This window comes from Pyrgilauda ruficollis, unplaced genomic scaffold (genome assembly GCF_017590135.1).
Source record: "Pyrgilauda ruficollis isolate IOZ18807 unplaced genomic scaffold, ASM1759013v1 scaffold33, whole genome shotgun sequence".
NCBI lineage: Eukaryota > Metazoa > Chordata > Aves > Passeriformes > Passeridae > Pyrgilauda > Pyrgilauda ruficollis.
The window spans coordinates 332,313-353,889 of NW_024524711.1; the positions used below are offsets into that span (position 1 = coordinate 332,313).

Genomic DNA, 21,577 nt, shown 5'->3' on the forward strand with positions numbered 1-21,577 from the left:
AAGAATTCCCATGTGAGACACTGACCATAAGAGTGAAAGCCTAACATCCTTAGTTGTCTGTGGAATTTTTTTCCACTGCTTTTAGAAGGAATAGGAACTTATGGAAGACTGTTATGGTGAAGTCCAGTGGTGTGTCCAACATATTTCAAGTTTACCTCATTTGACTCAGTAACACAAAATTTAAAAAATGTCATTCCGGTTGGCTAGATACATTATGGCTCAACAGCTGACTGGAAATAAAGAGTGGGAAGAGGTAATTTTTTGTCAGACTAGATGTTTGTCTTTTTCATGATCAACTGTTGAATTCTTATCCAGGTTAGGTCTTAGCAATTGCTCAATTTTGAAAACATTTCTGTTGAAGTCAGCATGGCTTCTAAAGCTCTATAACACACATAAATATTTTCAGGATCTGGCCCCCTAGGTATGTTCTGTTGCTATTATAGCACTGGAAAAGTAACATTTTGAAGGCAAAAAAAGACACCTCATAATTCAGGGTGCAGTGGTTCTGTGGTATCCTCACACTCTAAGCTATTATCCCACCATGATTCTTATGCAAGTAATTTACAAGAGCAAAACAGGAGATTTTCACAAGGCTGAGTCTGGGGCTTGTATGTGTGTGTGTGTGCATGCACATGCGCATGCTGCTCAGAAATCCATCCTTTACCTTCAGAATTCTATGGAAAAACTTATACTAGAACATTTAAACTAAAAAAGCAAAGAAAAATCCTAAAGCCCAGGTTTGTGGGCCTAAAAATAAACAAATCAGTCACCTGCAGCCCTTCTGAGATCAATAGAAGGAGTTACAGAATCTCTATAGAATACTACACTTTTTTCTCCTCTAATTGAACTGCTTGATGGATAAAATTAGTATTGTATATAATGTATCTTCTCCAGTGCCTCATGAATTTCATGTGTACAAAAGTACACTTCATCTTACAATGCTTTAAACAACCCAAACACTGTAGGAATTAACAGTCATGGATTGCTTTCTATATTTTATAGATTTTATATCATCCATTTAAAAATTTAAAGGTGACTAGTCAGGAAAGTAAAACACAGAATCATAAGGTTTTACCTTATAAAGCAAAGTGAATACTTGTGGAAATTGAGACACTAATGCAGAAGAGAATTGTCCTGCTTTATTTCACCTACCAACCTTGCAATGCAGGAGTACAAATAATGCAAGCAAGATATCTGATTTCAGTAGCACGTTTATGCTTCCTGTATAATTTCTATAAAGAGATTCAGTTCTCTGACTATTGGCCCATATCCTACACTAGAATACATTACTTATCTTCTAGAGCTGATTTATTGGCTGTAAAAGGGTTATAAACAACTTATAGTATAGGAAAATTGTGGCCCCATTTTAGTAATATAGAATGCAAGCAGCTACATATATAGGTTTTTAAGCTCTCATAAGTCAACAAAAATTAAGTTCATGATTTATAAGTTGTTCAGAGGGCCAAATGCTTGTGTCTCCCTTGGGAGAAAGTAAATTGCTCTCAGAACACTATTAACACTATTAAAGTACTTAAAAGTTCTCCACAAACTATGTGGGAAGGTCTGAAAAACGTTGCCTGTGCTTGAGGCTGTTAAAGCCAAGGCAAAAAATCTTACTCAAGACACTTAACTTTTAGGCATATAAATTCAGGTAAGACAAATGTTACCTATCAGTAATTTCCCACTAGACATTTCTCTCCTTATTATTTTGTAATTTTTTTTACATGCTTGCCATATAATGTGGTTCCTATTTTTACTTATTTCCTCCAGTTTTATACCACTGATCTCACATACATCAACACTCACATTATGTTAACAGTGTGAATGTTTAATTTTCTTTCCATGTATTTAAATTTTGAAGTTTAATTCATTTACAATATTTAAGGCTACATCCATAAAAGGTTTAATTAAACACAATTTATTTCAGAGTAGCATTATTTGAGTGATTTTTATTTATTTTCAGAAATTGAGGTATAACAGGAACAAAACTTTAAAAAATGTCAATATCTACTATTTTTTTAAATAAAAATTCCACCAAGGGTGTAAAGTATTCCTTTACTCAGTATGTTCTATAGATATTTGAGGAAAAAAACATAAGGTGGGTACATACTCACATTTTCTAAGACTATAGATTTGAGTTCAGCATAAGAGTAGAAAATATTAAAAATAAAACATGCAGTCACCTGAAATTATTGTAAAAACACTCCATGGAGGATAAAATAGGTTTGCAAATAAGTTGTTATAAGATTTTTGTTGAAGGCCAGGGTTACAAGAAAATAAAGTCAAATGGTGCATTTTATTATTTCGTACCCATTACAAACGCATGGGTAGATGAGGTTACTGTGAAAACAGATTGATTAATTTTCCATATACTCCTATATTTTTATATTGATCTTCACCTTATTTGTGTTCTTTTGCCTTTCATGGATTGTTTACCACAGAAAGTTTAGCAGACCATTTTTAGTGCTACTCCTGTGTTCAGTGTAGACCTTCACTATAACAAGCATTTCATTCTGGTTTTAATGATTCAAGGAAAGTCTAAACTGATGAATGAAATCCCATCCCTTTTCAGAACAATTCATCTGAAGTCTTAGACGTTTTGGGCACAGTCAGCCAGCTTCTACAACATTCAGTTGGTTTCCATATATTTTTTCCATTTCTTTGCAAACCTCCTGCCCTCCAGGGACATTTTTAATTCTCAGTAAACATTTCATCTCATTCAACAAATATTTGCTCTGTTGTGTTGTAAAAAGTGAAGACTTTAACACCGAGCAAATGGAACCATTGACAGTCTAGAAGCAGGATGCCATTCAAACTGAAGGAACAGGAGGAAATGCAAGTGAAGGAAATAACTTTATAGAATGTAATATTTCTTGTTTCTGTATGATCACAAGTCATCCTTAATAGCATTTTAACATGAAACAATCATACAAGCCTCTGCCCAATTGGAATAAGAGCTCAGTCTAACAAAAGCACACAATAGCATGAAGGAAAGTTTAATTACCACTCTCAAGACTGTCAACTGCAAGATTTTGAGCAATAAAAATTATATTCCTGTGTCCTCAATAAACTCCCTGATGTACTACAGGAAGATTTCCACTGGGGTTTGTCTAGATTTATTGTGAAACTACATTCATATACATTTATGATAAAAATGACGGCTTTTAGATGTCTTTAATGTAAATACATCCAACAAGTATTTAATGTCTGAACTGTCCAACATTTTCCCAGGTATTCAGGTGATGTTTCTGTGCTTGAAATCAAAGATGTATTTTTATTTAAAATATTCCACAACTAGTGTTGCAAATACATTTATATTTATATTTACATTTATATTTATATTTTCTGTCATATTTTTTAATATGCTGTCGCATGAACACCAACTAATTAGGGAACTAAATGGAGAATTTAGAGCATCCTATATCTCAACTGACCTTGCGTATGTCAGTGGAAAAGCAACAGAACACATGCATGAGATCAAATTATTGGCACTTTCTCTGACATGTTAGCAGTGATGAGGAAAGCAGATGGAGAAAAAAAATATTAGATATTGATCCCTTTCTCATTCCTGCATACCCTTTAATTAGATTTAGTTTGTAAATAATGCTATTGTATCTTGTGACAGTATGCATGAAATGATGGCCTGAACTGTATCTATGTATATTTTGAAATATGAGTCAAACTGAGTGATTGGGAATTTTATGTATTAGAAACATGTTTTTTATGACTTTGCAAATTTGCTTTAAAATTACTATTAAAAACAAATAGAATGCACTTTTGAATGCATAATGAGGGAATAGACAATGAAAACTAACCAGGACACCAATACGGTCAGGATTTTTGTCATTTTGTTATGTCATGGCTGTCACTGCATCAGTATCTGTTGAGCCAATACCATGCAGACAAGTAAACATGCCCCTTTATTTTACACACACGGTGGTACCTCACAAAATTATCCTTCACAAAGCTGATGGGAGTCCAGCAGAGTTTTTCAGCTTTGATCTGTTGTCACCAGGGGACTGCTGTCTGACTGTAAAACAAGATCTCTCTTACAGTAGACCTGATCACAGGCTCCTATGTTTTTCCAGAACAGCAGCAGCCCTGAGCAGCTGAGCAGTCTGGATGATTCTCCTGCATGCTTTGAATTCTGGACGGGCTTATTAACAAGAAATCTGTGTTATAAAATTGCAATTACACTGCATAGGGTGCTATGCTAGTTCCTGGCACACAGGTGATCCTAGCTATTTGTTAAGACAGGCTGGATTCAAGAGGTTGGTGCAGAGAGACAAGAATTTCACAGAGGGCCAATTCTGTATTGGTTCACTTCACATCATTATGCTCTGTTAATCTCAAAATGTCATCACTTCAATGATGTTAAAAACAAATACATGAAAGTATACACCTGAAATTAAATATAGGGCACGTAATTAAAGCTACCAATTTGGATTTCCCATTCTGTTATATAGTGGTGCAGAGTAGCAATGAAGTACGCTCTTTTCAGAGGTGGTAGACAGGACAAGAGGCAAATTGAAGAACATAAAATTCCATTTTAAAACAACAATTTCTCTTTTACTATTACTTTTTACTGGTAGGATCATCAAACAGTGGAATAAATTGCTGAGAGAGGTTGTGGACTCTCCACTGTTAAAAGCACTCAAACCTGATTGATCAAGGTTCTGAGAAACCTGCTTTAGTTGACAATCTCCACCAGTCCTTGCCAAGTTCCACTATTCTGCCAAAAGACATACATTTTAGTGAATAAGTCAGCTGCTTTTTAAGATATAATAATATATATATTCCCTTTGAAGAGAATTGCATGAATATGTTGATGCCAGACCTTCCAAGTATTTTGTACTAGAGGATCAAAACTGGACATTCTTTTTTTTTTTTTTTTTAAGTGGGTTACAGTCCCCCATGATAGGACAGATCAAAAAACTCAGGATGCCACACATGTTACAAAGGTTCCTGTTCAAAGTCATCTAGTTTTTAAGGAAGAAAAAAAAAAAAAGAAAAAAAAAAGAAGTTTCTTGAGATTTAGTCTTAAGAAGGATTTTGGAGGAGGGGAAGAGGTGGAGAAGAAGATTGAAAGGGGTTCATCCAGCCATTTCTCTTATGGACTGCCTGTTGCTAGTGACTTCTCAGCATGTGGATATAACAATGGGCAGCAGTGCTGAATCTTAAAATAAACTCAATGAGATGGTCTGAATGGAATAGTCTTAATGGAGTGGCTTGTCTTCAGTAAACACAAGCCACTGGGAAGTCATGGATTGCAGTTGTGTATTATTAAGTGCACTACAGTTCTCCATTGCCTACAATGTTCTGTCAAACTAATTCTAAAGCCTCAGATATCCAGAGCTCACTGCAAACAGGAGACAGCCATAAATACAATGTCAAAGGCATTTGCTTTTCCTTCTTTAATTCACTGAAAATGCAATTATCCCCAGAGAGAGGAGATGAAAGAGACTTGGGAAAAGGGAATTTTTCTCAGTCCGACAGGAGATTATCAAGAAGGGTGTCTTGTCAGGCTCCATTGGCTTTACTAATTTACTTATTTCCTGATTTTCTTCAAGTCTCATTGCCTTTGTTAAGAAACAGTACTGTACTTTTTTTACATTAATGTCTGTAGTTTGAAAATTAATTTTTTTAAAGTGACTTAAGGGGCTTTGAGGATCAGTGGAATTTTGGCTTGGGTTTTTTGGGTTGTTTTGGGGAGTTTGTTTGGATTAGGTTGTTTTGTTTTTAAAGACAGTTGCTATTAAAATGTTCTGGATTAGAGACTAAATCCCTTGCAATTAATAAAGAAACATGTTAGTGTAAAAAATCCAAACAATTACAAGGAAAAAAGAAAAGCAGCTGCCAGGGACCTCAGTGAGGAGTATCAGGGCTGCCCTAGGCCAGCTCCACCCAGCTTGGCCAAGATGGAAACACCACTGGAAAAGCAGATTTAACAAAGGTCAAAACACTGCACGGCAGTGAAAAGTGAGGTAAAACACTGGGAGAAACAGCCCTGCAGACACCCAGATCAATAAAGAAGGAGGAGGGGAGATGCTGCAAGTGCCAGAGACAAGATTCACCTGCAACCTGTAGAGGAGACCATGGTGGAAAAGGTATTTCCCTGCAGCCCTTGGAGAGATACTGCTAGAGCAGATATCCACACTATAACCTGTGGGAGATGACACATGGGATGGTGTTGGTGGATATCCTGGTTTTGGCCAGGACAGTGAATTTTTCCACAGTAGCTGTGAGTGGGTAGAGGCTGAACCCGTGTGGATGTGTGAAGATTGTTATTCTGCACCATTCACTTCTCTGCCGGGGAGCAAAAGTAAGGGATTCTCACTCCCGAGGAGGGGGGTGTGACTAGTACTTGTGAAGAAAAAGATGATCTGTAGGTGGTCTGCTGCCATTTCACTCATTGTCTCAGGGGTCATTAGATGCTTGTGAGCATCTTTTGCATGTAAACCACCCTCATTTTGTATACTTTTGTTATTAATATTGATTCTGTTTCCGTTTGTTTTCTTGTAAATGGTTCTTATCACAACTCGGGATCTCTCTTTTGTCTCTCTTATCAGAGGGATTGGGAGAAGGGGAGAAGCTTGTGGTTTGCTTCTTAGTGGGAGAAATTAATTAGGGAATACCATTCCTAAATCACCACAGTGGATGTGGTCTGAAGGAACTGTGGCATGTGGCAGACCCACACAGATCCGGTTTTCCCTTGAGGACTGGAGCCCCTTGGAAATAACTGTGCAGAAGCAAGGAAAAGTCTCAGGAGGCAAGAACAGCAAAGAGGCTGTTATGGACTCATCACTATTCTCCCACCCCACATCCTCCCTGTGCCTCCTGAGGAGAGGAGGAGGAGGAATTTGGAATGAAGCAGTGAAGCTGAACTTTGGGAAAAAGAGGAGAGAAAAGGTTATCTTCAAATATTGTCTTTTTTCTTACTATCCATATCAATTTTATTTTCGATACCTTGGACTTATTCTCTCAAGTTTGGTCTGTTTTTCTTTTAAGATTAATTCATAGGTATCTCCCTGTGCCTGTCTCATTTTCTCCCACTGCCCTGTTGAGGAGCAGGAGTGAAAGCAAGGCTGTGTAGGTATCTGGCTGCAGGCCAAGGTTAATCCACTTTGGTATAAAATCCAAATAAAGTTACCTTGAATATCAGGAGCAGCAATATTTTTTAATTCATTTTCAACATCTATATAGATTATGTGAAGAGTCTGTAGCCTATGAATATATGTATATATATGTATAGTAAGTGCAGTACAGGAAGAATCTCACTAAAAGTACCCAACTTTTGTTAACAGTACTGTAGAAGATGTGAAGACAGAGTTTCTCTTGTAAAGATCAGCATCTTCAAAAGGTCCAGAAGAATCCTCTCATAGGGAAGACTAAATATTTCTCCCTCTACCACATAAACTTTACAGACTAAATCTCTAATTTTTTTTGTCATAGCTTCTGAGTGTAACATCTATGAGAGCAAGAAAGACAGTAAGCTCAAACCAGACACAGTGTACTTCACTGTATACACATACATTTATATAATATATTTAGGATAACTTGATCTTTACCATTTTATTAGGAATTTTTTTCATTTACCTGTGCCAAGATTATCCCACAGGTTTTTTTTCTCCTTTTAATTATCTATTTTCATACGATTTTAACCCAAGAAAGATGTTGTATTCAGGGCCTTGCAATAGGAAAGAGTATTTGGTCTTTCAGTTAATTTGACACATGTTTAATATCTTACCACATTTTCAAGTAGCAGAGGGATCAAGGTGTCTCATTACACAACAGCATTTTGATATTCTCAAATGGTGCTGCAAGATGTAGCATTTCAATACTTGTCCACTTTTAACTCACACTTATTTAAGCCCTGCTAATGGAATTAGAGTTATGATGTTTCCTGGAAGTAGGTATATTGTCCTGCACATTTTTGCAGGACTTCCATTATCATTAAAGGGAGTTACACACTAGAGTGCCAATGTCTATTAATGCAAATAGCATCTTCCACAGTCTTCTAAACAGCAATTTGGGTGTCCTAAACCTCTCTAGTCATTCAGGAGAAATGACTCTGATGTCAACACTTTAGCGGCAAAGAAACATCCATTCCTCTATAACCACTCACAAGAGACTCTCAAGCAAGACCGGTTTTTTTTTGTTTTAGTTAGTGGAAATGTCTTCTATTCTTGAGCCTATTAACTTGTAACAATAGAAATAATAGGAGCTGAGACAGGTGTAGAAAGTTTAATTCTCTTCTTTCTTGTGAGCTTCAAATCTAAAATGGGAGTTCAAAATTCATGATAAAAAAGGTTATTAAAATTCATGAATGCCAGTATAATATAATTTTGATCTGCACAGTTTTTCAGGGATTGTTGTCAGTTTCTATTCCACTGTTAGCCATCATTAACAGCAAATATGACAGATACACTAATGAAATTGATTTGGTCATGTTATCAATTTAATTCAAAAAACGTAGCCCCATTTTATTACCGTGTAAGTTATAAAGGCTTATAGGCTAATGTCATCTGTCACTGTAAGAGTTCTCTGCTAGACTTCTTAATAAATAAATGTATGTTTATTTTATTTTTTTATATTTTGAATTAATTACTTCAGTACAGCAGTAATGCGGGTTTAGCTCATGGTAGGACTGAAATATTGGTCAATGCACTCTAGTAGGGGAAACCTTTCAGTAAAATGAAAATAGCAATAGAGTATTGCCTTGGAACCTTGCTACAGCTGAGCAATAGATCACTGTGCAGCAATATTCCTTGCAACCAACTCACTGTCTAAGAAATTAATACATTCCTCATACCCCTATAAGAGGTGTGCCGTGTTGTAAGGATGTTTTTTTTCCTTTTAATTATTAAATTAGTGAAAGCAGGACTGTCCTCAAACACACACCTCTCTCATTAATAACATTAGAAGGCTCAGCAAGATATTCCTCCTTGTATATGGCAATATTTCTTTTGAGCACTGATGATCTGATGAAGACACTTTATAGCTTTTATATTTGTTTGGAAAAATAACAGACAAGGTTAGCTATCATTATGACAGGTGTCATGAGATGGCATCATTAGACACAGACCTCTGAATTGTTTCACTGAGTAACTAAATGTTTAAACTTGGGAAGCTTCTCAATTATAAATATAATCTAAGGCGTTATCTTAAAAGTGGAATGAATGGCAATATTTTTACTTCTGGTTCAAGTTTTTCTTCAGGAAGAACTGGTTTTGGAGCACAGAAAAGTACTATTGGATGTAAATAGTTGTCTTACCAGCTGATTGCCTTGTTTCTAGACCAAGACTTCTTTACAAGTAGAAAGTCAACCAGCTTTACTGTACATCTATCTAGACTTTGTACTTCTAATTCTTCACAAGACAGTAAAATAATGATAAAAGGCATCTGAAAAAAACAAAAATTTTCTTTTTTAACTGAAGAGCAATACTGAAGAAATCTTTCATTCCTGGTCATCTCAGAAACCTATTCAAATTGCAGTCATTTCATATTATGTAGCCTGTACAAGATCCCCTCCAGAGTAACAAACTTGAGGGCCAGCTGCCACCTGGCATCCCAGTGCTGAGCTAGAGGCAACTAAAAGCTGGGCTTTTAGTTAGTACAGCATCACACACTGGCAAACGCACACCAGTAGGCAAATCAGGATGACCAACCTTAAAATAATTCCTTTAGAACTCCTGGTAACAATTGCAGTGGGTATGTCTACAGAGCACTAGAGGGTGCAACCAATGGGAGAAAAAGGAGAGGAGAGGAAGCTTGCTGAGTCTGTCAAACTGCCTAAGGAAACTACAGTCACCATCTAAATATTATAAAATGACCTTGCCATGGAGTCAGTGACAAAGATTTCTTCCAGTGATATTTAGTTAATCCATGAAGAACAAGTAATTAAGTACAGGAAACACTAACCTGATGTGTACAATTAAATGCAAGGATTTCACAATAACTGTTCCCTCTAACTTGCTGTATTTATCTTTGGGTTTAGACAGTTTTCATGTGTTCCTGGTTTGGAAGAAACTCTAGAGCAACACAAGTAGGTTCCTGGAAAAGCCTTTGTCTCAAGAACTGTCTGTGTCATTTTCTGGAGTGTTAGTTTCCTGTGCACAATGAGGTCATTGTTATTTACTTAGCTAGAATTTTTGCCCCTCCAGAGCTTTGATTTGACTTGAATGAGCTGAAAGTTACATTATCACTCTCATGTTGTGCTCTTCAATATTCTGAGAAGAAACAAATCTGTCTGTGGAGAAAACCAAGCGCTTCATGGCTTCACTGAGGCAGAAATTTTAAATTGTGTCAAATTAAACATAATTATCTTCAAGCACCAATATACTTTTTTGTTTGTTAATAGCACACCATTTATGCTTATATGTTTTAAAGTTGCCGTCCATGTTGAATTTATGCTTTGGAGTCTGCTTAAACACATCTTTGTGAAGTGAATGGAGAGTGTAGACAGAAGGACCCACCTTAATTTTCATCTATCCAAGTGGAGATTGTCTGCATATACAGGAAGAAATATATGACCCTTGCACTTGCTTCAGTCTTTGTGCTGGGATGGCCCTCTTTACTGCCCCTGGGGTTCTGTGAGCGGTTTTGTTCAATGTGTTTGTGCATTAACAGCCAGACTGTTAATGTACAAACACATTAACAAACACATCAGGCTTCTACTACCCGCTTTTTGTTAGCACCTTCACAATTCAGCAAAAAATTCTGGTTGATAGCTGATGCCAACCTTTCCTGTCATTATAGCCTCTGCCTGAGGTGGGTGGATTGTTACGCCTGTGTGAGAACCCATAGTAAACCACCTGTCTCTCTTCTTGGGAACATAGAAATGTATACATCAGCTTCTTCTGGGGCAGTCAAGGAAGACAGACACTTGCTCACAGTGCTTTATACAATGGTTTTGAGGTAGTCCTCAAGCTCCTTAGAGAATGTAAACTGCTCTCAGTACATGCTAACAGTGTTCCTTCCTGTTATGTCAGACTCTATACCAACATAAATACCTTTGGAGTTTTTACTCCTAAACAAAGATCTTTGCAGAAATGTTCCTTTTTCATTCTAGATTTTGGTGTGGGTTTTGTTTGTTTGTTTATTTTCTTTTTTACATTAACAGTCCTTATGTGTGTTTGGGTTTTTTGCTGAAGTTGTTCGTTGCATGCTATTTATTAATACTTTTAGAAAAATTGGGTTTTAATTATATGCTAATCAACTTAGTTCATTTGCACAGGTCTTTTTCCATGACTGCAGCACTATTGTGTTTTAGAGTTTTAGTGTCACTTTCACTAGCCTGATATTGGCAACATCAAACTTAGAAAATTGTGGGCATGGTCTGTCCAAGCCAGATGTGGAGGACAGTGCCATGAGCACATTGTGCTTTGTGATTACAGATACATTTTGTAAGGGTCCTCCAATGGCTTGCTGGGGCTCTGAAAAGGCATAACTAACATAAGATTACTATATGAAACCAGTGACTTGACCTAGGTACTGAGTAGCTTAAAACCAACATTAGCATCTATTTAATGAGAAGTACGTTTTCACATATTTCCAAATATTTGACATGGTTGAAGCTATAACTACTTTGATAGTGTAAGAAATGAAAAATTGACACTCCCAGTTTTCAGTTTTCCATTTTCTGCTAATATTTGGTGATCCATTTTGTCTCTGCATGACTTCATATGCCTTCATATCTTCAATAATCTGTGTAATTTACTAATACTAACAAACTGTGCAATCTCAGTATTTATATTTCATTCACAGTCAGAAGCAGTACAGGAACTTGTGTCGATCCTCCCACAGAATGGCTCATTATTAGTCACTATCTATTCTGGCTTATTGTCATTTCCACTTTTTAGTTTAGTTCCCAGTTTTTACATTATTTTTAATCAGTGACAGAATTGCCTTTTATATATTACCCATGGGTCTCTGAGTTTAATGGGATTTATATCTCAAAAGAAGACAACCACATTATCAGTAAAATTCTCATCTCTGCAGTTAAAATAATGTTTCCTTTCTTATTTCCCTGTTTCAAATAATACTCCTTTTGACTCCCCTACCATGTATTGAATACTAAAAAGCACTTATTAAACACTACATATTCTGAAATGAAAAATTTTATTTTTCTCTGATCTTGGTTGTTTTTTTCTTCAGTTTCTTTCTTGACCTCCTTTCTCTATCCAAGCCCCAGTCTGAAAGCAGAAGTAGAATATTGTGATTTCTGTCCATCTTTATTTGCTTATGCTCAGTGTGAGAGATTCAGTATTTCAATGTAGGATCAATTCTGTGATGTCAGAAAAAAATAGTCAAGCCATTCCTGTCTTTGTCTGTTACTCATGTATATGTGATTCTTGGTATACATCACACAAAGATGTTTAAAAGGAAATGCCTTCTTATGTATTTTTTTAATTGGAAAAGATACTGCATATATGTAGGTTTATGTGATGAAAGAGCTGGTTTTGGTTGTGGTTTACACCTCTGATTAAGTATAATAAATATTTCATTTTTGGTTTGGTTTGGGGTTTTTTTGTGTTTTTGGTTGATTTGTTTGTTGTCGTTTTTGGTTGGTTGGTTTTTTGGTTTTTTTGTTTGTTTGTTTGTTTGTTGTGTTTTTTTTCTTTCTGGGGTTTTTTTGGGCTTCTTGTGCTACATCCACTGCTGGCTTGTTCATTTTTTCTTTCCACTAGTTCAGCTCCCCAGGCATTCAGTGCTATGATTTCTCTGTCATCCAATCATTTACCACCTTCCAGTTCAGCTGTTCCTCACAGCTATAGAGGCTTTTCAGACACAGTATTGAATTCTTTATTTTCTTCTTGAAACTCTAATTAGTAATCAGGATTGTGATGAGTAGGCTATATGAGATAGTAACTGCCTGGGTTAAAGATTTATGCAACAGCACATGGGTACAATTTCAGTAAACAAGTGAATGATTGAGAATACCACATAAAACCTGAGCTGCTGCTAAGATAAAATGAATTGGCAAAAAAGGCTAAAAGCATAATTATTAAATTGGTGAATGATGTGTCACATTGATTGCTATAGTGTGCTAATGTTTGCTCCATTTGATATCCCAGATATTAAAAGCAGTACTTAAATGTGTCCTTGCCTGGGCTAACAGAAAGCTACATAGAAGCTTTTTACAAAAAATATTTGAAGGTTTACTGCATTTCTGGAGGTTGTTTTTATTAGTCTATTATGTGGTTTTATGTATTATTCTGTTCCTTTTCAAGCATGTTTTGAAAAATTACTTGTGTGCAAGCTGAGAAATGACGGATATTTAATAGCATTCAAATAAGACATTACCCTCTGTGTTTCAAATTCTGCTTTGGAAGAGGCACATAAAATACTTTCAGAAACAAACAATTTTTTTTTACGTAACTTAGTTTTGTAAAATTAAAGTTCACAATATTCTGAAAACATATTGTTCCTGAGAGAGAAACATTTCACCACTGCTCTTAGAGTAGTAATTCACAGTGACAAAGGCAGCCAGTATATTTTGTTTGTTCAAAACTATACATTCTGGGGGAGGACGGAAAAGCACAAAACACATTTTAAGTGCCTTGAAGTGTCTGTTGTACACAAGAGACTCAGAAACTAGAATGCACCTCTGAAGAGTAATCAGAATCTTTTTTCTTTGATAGCTCTTATCCAGAGTAGACCTTATAACCATGTACATCTACCCTTTTTTGAATATTTAATGTCATTAGAAAACAAAGACATAAGGTTGCATATTCATAACTGATTGGATTGTATGATTCTAGATATAAATATTTCAGATGTCCATTCTTAGATCCTCTTATTCTTAGAGGATCCCTTTTCCTGAAAATAAATGACCATAATATGATCTGTAAGTGAACACACCAAAATGAAGATACCTAAGTCATGAAAATGGAAGGGTAAAACTTCAAAACACAATTCATGTCCTCAATTTCCAATTCCATCTTCCTCTCTGTGTTCCCACCTTTCTTATCATCTGGTGAAACTCCTTTGGTGACGTCATGCTCAGGGAACAAGTCTCACTTATAAAAGGATTTTCTTTATTTTGTCATAATTTAGCTGAACCAACACAAAACTGAATACTGTAAAGCAACAAAAATGATGCAACATCTTTCATTTTTTCTGTGTTTACTAAATAAGGCTACGAAGCTCCCTTTAAAATAAATGAAAACAGAGAGTTGGTAGAGTGAGGGATCTGGCTCTTGAGGTCTACATGTACAGTAAATCTATTTACCATCATTTATTGCATGACATTTTAAACCTGACATTGGTCATTTATAGTGCAGTCAGTCCATAACACTTTATAAGTGGCTGGGCTTTAATTGCTACTTTGATACTGGTCAAAATCCTATGATTAAATAAGAATTTTGTATATATTTATTTTGCTTGAAGACAAAATTGTCCATAGTTCATATTTTCTTGCAACCTTTGCATTATACAAGCCTCAGTGTTTGAGTAGGCTTTAAAAAAATTCCTTAATCAACTTTTCATTTTTGTATCTTCCATCTATGGTCACTTGAATAATCTCTATAACTTTTTCTTTAGTAGAATAGAACTAGCATAACACTAAAAGTTAATTGGAGTATTAGGTAGTATACTTGAAACCATATAGATTTGCCAGGAAGAAATTAAGCTCCCTTGTTGATTGTATCATACCAATATGTACTAAACTTATATGCCAAAAGGTACAGTAAAAGGAACAAGGTTTTGTTTCTGTTTTATCATCATTTCTCCCTTGTCTATGCTGTCTTTGCTAAATTTTCACTAACCAATAATGCTGGAAAAAGTGGGCTTTCTAACAATGAGGTAAAACACTGAAAATGGGATCAGGGAACAGGCTTCAATTGACCCTTACATAAAAGTAGGGAAGAGAAGGAAGAGAAGGGAGGGAGGGAAGGAAGGCAGGAAGGAAGGAAGGCAGGAAGGAAGGCAGGAAGGCAGGAAGGAAGGAAGGAAGGAAGGAAGGAAGGAAGGAAGGAAAACTTTGCTATGAAGAGCAATGAGTAAAATATTTTACACTCTATTTTTATCAGTACACAAAGACAAAAAAATAAAATTAAAATTAAAATAAAAAATGCCTTCCAACAGTGCAATGGTTGAATGCATTTATGTAATATAAACAACATTATTCTTTGCTTTTTCTACACAGTCCTCTCTGGTCATGCTTTACATCCAGAATGTCCCAATGGAAGAAAGCAAACGACACCAGTCACTTCAGAGACAACTGAAGTAATAAAACACAACTTAACTCTGAACCACTTTTCATGACTGTCAGAGTTATCACGTTAATTGTTAAATAGGATTTTCTACAAATATACAACATATAAAAACTGTTAAATATATAACTTTAGGCTTTTCAAAATACATTTAATGATCTCTTTCAAACAAGTGTTACTTTTGTTTTCTCTTTAATTTGCTTTCTGGTGCTAAATGGTGTATCAGATGAGACATAGGCCACAGATGACCAAACATGCTCTTTGCAAATACTGTATTATCCAACTTTAACTATCAAAAATGGAACTGTAGAAGAGGCATGTTTAACTGGTTAAAACGGAAAATGATTTTAGTACGAGAAAGTCAATCTAAGTACAGAGGAATAAAGGTGCTGTGTAGACAGTTTGTGTTCTTTTTGTCCAAGTTTTTCAAACATAGGTCATTTTCTCTCAGTGCTCCGTTATGTTCTCTTGAACATGGCATTTCAAGAGCAGGTCTCTGAGTTAGTTTTTACTTCAGCTTTCCATAAAGACTTCTGCTGGACAACATTTCAGCTTTGTGAAAGCTGGAATCATGTCTTTGTGGAGACCTTCAAATTAATGACATAACTCTCTTAAGAGTAAGATTGTGTCCACTTTAAAATAGATTTTGCTCTTTGGTCTATTGTAAATACTGAAAGTATAAGAAAATAAAAGCAATTCAGACAGTTTAGGGCACAAGAAGAGTTTCTCTTTTGCACCTCAGTGTCCTCCCATAGGCAAAACAGTCTTCTCTAAGGCTGATTGGGATGATACTCTTCATTGTAGCAGACTCTTCGGATTGAAACATGTAGGTAACAGCAAGTCCAGCAGTGGTGTATAACGCAGATGAAACGTTAACCATGAACTTTTTTGTATTGCTAATGCCCAAGCATATCTCTTTTTCTATATTCCTTAGTCCAGTGATCCTTAGAATGGTAGAACAAACTTTAGCTCATAATGCAGAGGAATTATGCTGTCATTCATGAGATACAGAGAAACAGACAGTTGAGTTGATGACATATAACAGATGATGATCAACAGCAGTGAGACTTGACTAAGTTAAGGAGCTCACAGAGAGCCTAAACCACTCCTACGAGGATTCTGTGTTGCTGCATTTGTCAGGAGACCTGTAAATCAATAAGAACAAATGAGTCAGTGTTTTAATTTACAATTCTGCTTGTCTTTGCTGTCCATTATCATAAAATACACTGTACTGAGGTTTTACAAGGAGACAGTTAATGAATTAGAAGATATTTATTTTGCACAGCATTTTCCCTGAGAAAAAACATATGAAAAAGCATTTGTTTTATTTTAAAGGTGTTATGCTTTAATAATTATTTCTGATAAATTATAGCTTACAATAACTTCAATGGCATCTAATTTCTACTAAGTTTCATGCACATTCCTTCCCATAAAAATCACAGAATGTTCTTTTACGCACATTAAAGTTACAAATAACAATGCCAAATATACATGGTGGTTAAGATTACTTCTACTTTTTATGTTCAGGATGTAATGAAAAATGGACTTGAAAGCCATGACCATATATTAAAAATGCAAATATGTTTGTACTGGAGGCTTTTCTGCAGTTAAGTTTCCAGAGCACTAGAATGTGCCTAATTTAATCAATACTGCCCTCTAGTGATGCTATTGCCAGTGCAAATTAATGTAAATAATGGCTATTAATAGTCAATTTAATCAGAAAATTGTTTTAGTTACACACCAGAAAAAAAACAAAACAAAACAAAAAAAAAACCACAAAAACCACAGAATATAATAAAAATGGGCTGCCCATAAATAAAAAATACTGACCAATGAACCTGTTGCAAAGAAAATTGAATGGAAGCAACATTTCTAAAGAGAAGCAGAACCAAAGTTCACACTATTAAAGAAAACAAGAGTACTGGAAGACAGCACAAACACAAACAAATGGGAAAATAATGACTTATTTATACAACAAAGAGCTAGCTACTCATGCTCACCCAAAATATGAGTTTAGAAATGGTTTAAAAATTCCACAGATTCTGTATATACCAAAATGTTGTGGGGTGTATTAAGCAAGCATGATTGTTAAAAAATGCTGTTTGCATTTTCAAACACTATCTTCTGCTTTGGCATTGTTCTGTCTCCAAGCAGTCAGAACTGTTATTACTGATGGAAATACCATGCAAAACTCCATAAAATACCGAACAGTGAATGTAAAACAGCAAAACAAATAAGAAAATCCAATTCAATTGGTTTAAGCCATACATTGAATATTGCATTTTTAACCTAATCTTCAGAGCAGTACATGAAAGAAAAATCTGCCTCCAAATCAATTTAGTGACAGCTTGAAACATATGGATCTCTATATATATGCATGTAGAAAGAAAGAAAGAGAGAGAAAGAGAGGCAGATAGACAGATGAATACTTTCCTTACAAGGCATAAAGTGTATGTCATAGATTTCTGCTTTTGTCCTCTCACCTTTTCCAGGAAAAAACACCCCGGAAATCTTGCAAACAGCCTTTCCTTTTCGGACTAGTGATCAGATCTCCAAACCACATGGCCTCAGACAGGCTGGAGGCAAAAAACCTGGTTGATTATTGTGATATATTCCCCTTTTTAAATATACTTTCAGCAAGAGAAATAATGTTTTGGTTCTATTAATTGCCCTCTTTCCTCTTTAAACTCTTTCTTGACCTTCCTGCTATGCCCCCTATTTTTCTTCCCATTAGAAGAGAACACAACTTTTAAGGTAGTAATACTTCTTAGGTTGCAAGACACAAAGCAAACAATTTATGGTTTATTAGGTCTGAAAGTAAACTACTATGTGTTACGAATTAGCTTGACCATCTTTCCGTCTTTCCTTTATAATGCCAGAATGGCCCACAGCTAAAAGCAACAGCATAAACTGCTGATGGACTGTATGTTCAGTGCTTTCATAGTGTGCTTCTCTACCATACTGGTCCCAGGAAGAAGAGAGAGTTCAGGTGCAACAACATACATTCAGAGATAACCTTCTGCATAAAATATTATGGGGATTAAAGCCTCCTTCTTTCCTTCCTCGCTATCCCTGTCTCCACCTTGAAAAACCCTGCTGCATGAATATGGTATTAACACTTTAAAAGAAGATGAGAAGAGGGGAGAAAATTATACAGTTTAAAAATGCTGAGGAAGGGCATAGAGCAAGCTTGAAATAAAATGATGACAGGAAGAGGAACAGATTAGAGAACAGGAAGTGAATTTACAACTTTGGACAATGACAGGAGAAAATGAAATGAAAGGGGGGAAAAAGCACATGTTAGCCAGGGAAGTATAAACATCACTTATTAATGAAGGCATGAAATGAAGTAAGATAGGTAATAAGATTAACAGATAAAAAGGAGAGAGAAGATAGAAGAGAGCACAATGAATCCAGAGAAGAGGAAGAGAATGTACACCTACCCTCCCACCTCCTGTTTTTTCCCTTTCGTTCCTCATTACAGGTAAATTAATCACTCCCCAGAAAAACAGACAGAGCAAATAAGAGAAAAGAGGGACTCCTAAAAAAAATAAAAAGGACTAGTTTACTATTTATAGTAATAGTTCAATCCATAGAATAGAATCATAGAATCAGTTAGGTTGAAAAATACTTTTAAGACCATCAAGTCCACCTCAGCACTACCAAGACCACCACTAAACCATGTCCATAATGACCACCACAAATATTTTAAATACTTCCAGGGATGGTGATTCAATCACTTTCCAGTGTAGCCTTTTCCAGAGCTTGACAACCCTTTTTAGTGAAGAAATTTTGACTAATATCCAATATAAACCTCACCAGTGCAACTTGAAGGTGATATCACTCATTCTGTCACTTGTAACTTGGGAAAACAGACTGAGCCCCTTCTGGCTACAACCTCCTTCCAGAGTGGTAAGGTCCTCCTTTTCTCCAGGCTAAATGACCTCAGCTCCCTCAGCTAAATTACTTCAGCTCCCTCAGCCACTCCTCAAAAATCTTCTGCTCCAGACCTTTTCCCAGCTTTGTTGCCCTTCTTTGGACATGCTTCGGCACTTCAATGTCTTTCTTGAAAGTGAGAGGCCCAAAACTGAACACAGGATTTGAGATGTGGCCTCACCAGTGCCAAGTACATGGGGAAAATCACTACCCGGTCCTGCTGACCATACTATTGTGGATACAAGCAAGGATTCCATTGGCTTTTCTGGCTCCTCAGCATAGCTGGCTCATATTCAGCTATTGCTGATCAGCATTCTCAAGTCCTTTTCTGCTGGGTTGTTTTACATCCACTCTTCCCCAGCCCTGTAGCACTGCATGGGGCTGTTGCAACCCAAGTGCAGGACTCAACACTTCACCTTGTAGAACCTCCTGTTCTTGTCCTCAACCCGCCAACCCAGCCTGTCCAGAGCCCTGTGCAGAGTCCTTCTACCCTCCAGCAGATAAACACTTCCATCCAACTTGGTGTCATTTGTGAACTGACTGAGGGTGCACTCAATGCCCTTGTCCAGATCATTAAGTTATTAAGCAGAACTGGTCCCAATACTGAGCCCTTGGAACACCACTAGTGACTGTCTGCTAGCCAAATTCAATTCTATTCAGCACAGCTCTCTGGGTGCAGCCACCCAGTAATTTTTTTTTATCCAGTGAAGGGTGCACCTATCATAGCAGCCAATTTTACCAGGAGAATGCTGTGGAAAAGTGTCAAAGGCTTTACTAAAGCTCAGGTAGACAACATCCACAGCCTTTCCCTCATTCACTGAGTAGGTAACCTTGGCATTAGATGAGGTTGGTCCAGCAGGTCAATGCCTTTCATAAACCCATATTGGCTGGGCCTGATCCCCTGTGCATGTGCCACAGGATGACACTCAAGATGATCTGCTCCACGACCTTCCCTGGCACCACAGTCAGACTGAAAGGCCTATAATCTACTGCATGGAAGCCCAAGGTGGCAGTTCTGCTTATCTCCTTCTTTACTTCTCTAAGAATTGAAAACGTGAATTGAAACATATGACAAGTACCTCTTCCATAACAGGCAAGTTTAAAGTAAAGTGGTGATCTTGATGACTGTTTGGCAGTAATTTTTAGAATATTAATTATCTCATCAGCTTGCAATAATAACTGTAAATTAAACAACTACTTACATAAAACTGCTTCAAAGCCTGGGAAACTGGTTTTTGCATTGATTTGGTTCTTTTTTCCCTTCACTTAGGAAATTTGTAGCAGCATCAAATTAAAGAAAGGCTGCATAACTATCACATAGATCAAAATTTTTTTTCTGTTCATACACAGAACTCATGTAATTTCTAGGTACCAAAACACGTGTGTGTTTGTCACTGACTTCAGTGAAGTCAGAATTTCTTCCCAGCGCTTCAGAGAGCAGGTTCTGCTTCCTTTGGAAGGAGCCAAATATTTGGGCTGTAACTTTGAGTTTCTTCAAATTTGAGGTACTGAGAGGGCATCTAGAACCAGAGATTAAAATGCTACTCTATGTTTTTTGACTGTTTGTATGGTGGAAGTCCAAGCCCCTGTGTGTTCCAAGAGAAAAACAAATTTCCTGTGTGCTCAAGAGAAAAACAAATTTTCCTGCTAACAATCCAAAACATAAGAAGCAATACAGTTCACATGACCGTATACATCTTACTGTTGTTCTTGGGTGGCTTGAATATGTCCCAAGAGTGTTTGGCTTATTAGAGAAATTATAACACTTTCCACTTAATTTGTCTTTCTCTGGAGGGAGTAGAATAAGGGTACATCTATCCCCAGCTGTGCCCGAATGGCACATAAAATATTTTATTTCTTCATTTTTATGTTCAAAACAAAGGCAAAAAAAATTATGCAAGTCACCTTGAGAATATAAGAATATATGACACTTGCTGACTTACACAGGCTTTCTATCAAAAGAAACCCACACAAAAACCTCTCCTTCAGTGTAGTATCTAGGATTTAACTGAGTGACAAAAATGTTTGAATTTCTCATCACAACCAGAAAGTTGAGCCAGGCTTACTGCAAGTGGCAAATATTTTCAGTTAGGATTGAGTTTCAAGTATGTCTTGACCTTTTATTTTATATGGAATCCACATACATACCAACAATTCCATGTCAAGCCTGATAAAACTTTAGCACTTTCACCTGTTTTTCACTCTGTGTTTTCAGAAAAAAAGAGTTCACCAAAGTTGTGGGTTTTGTTACAGTAGCCAAGCGCTCTTACATGACTATTGCAGTCACATTGGCACTCTTTGACAACAATTCTATCATGTTTCGATAACAGATTTCCAGAAATTTTCTGGACACCTACAAAGTAATTGGTCATATTGAAGATGTTTAAGCATTGCTTAAGAGCTGAACTACTTGTCTAAATTGTGTG

General features: G+C 36.3%; 1 protein-coding gene across 1 annotated transcript in view; it reads right to left on the reverse strand.

The window, feature by feature from the left end:
• Positions 1 to 15,925: 15,925 nt before the first annotated feature.
• TAFA5 (TAFA chemokine like family member 5) overlaps positions 15,926 to 21,577 on the reverse strand; it is a 286,304-nt gene continuing 280,652 nt past the window's right edge. The window contains exon 4 of the mRNA XM_041474647.1: positions 15,926 to 16,360. Coding sequence (XP_041330581.1) covers positions 16,352 to 16,360 — 9 coding nt within the window. The 3' untranslated portion in view covers positions 15,926 to 16,351. The remainder of the gene's footprint in view (positions 16,361 to 21,577) is intronic.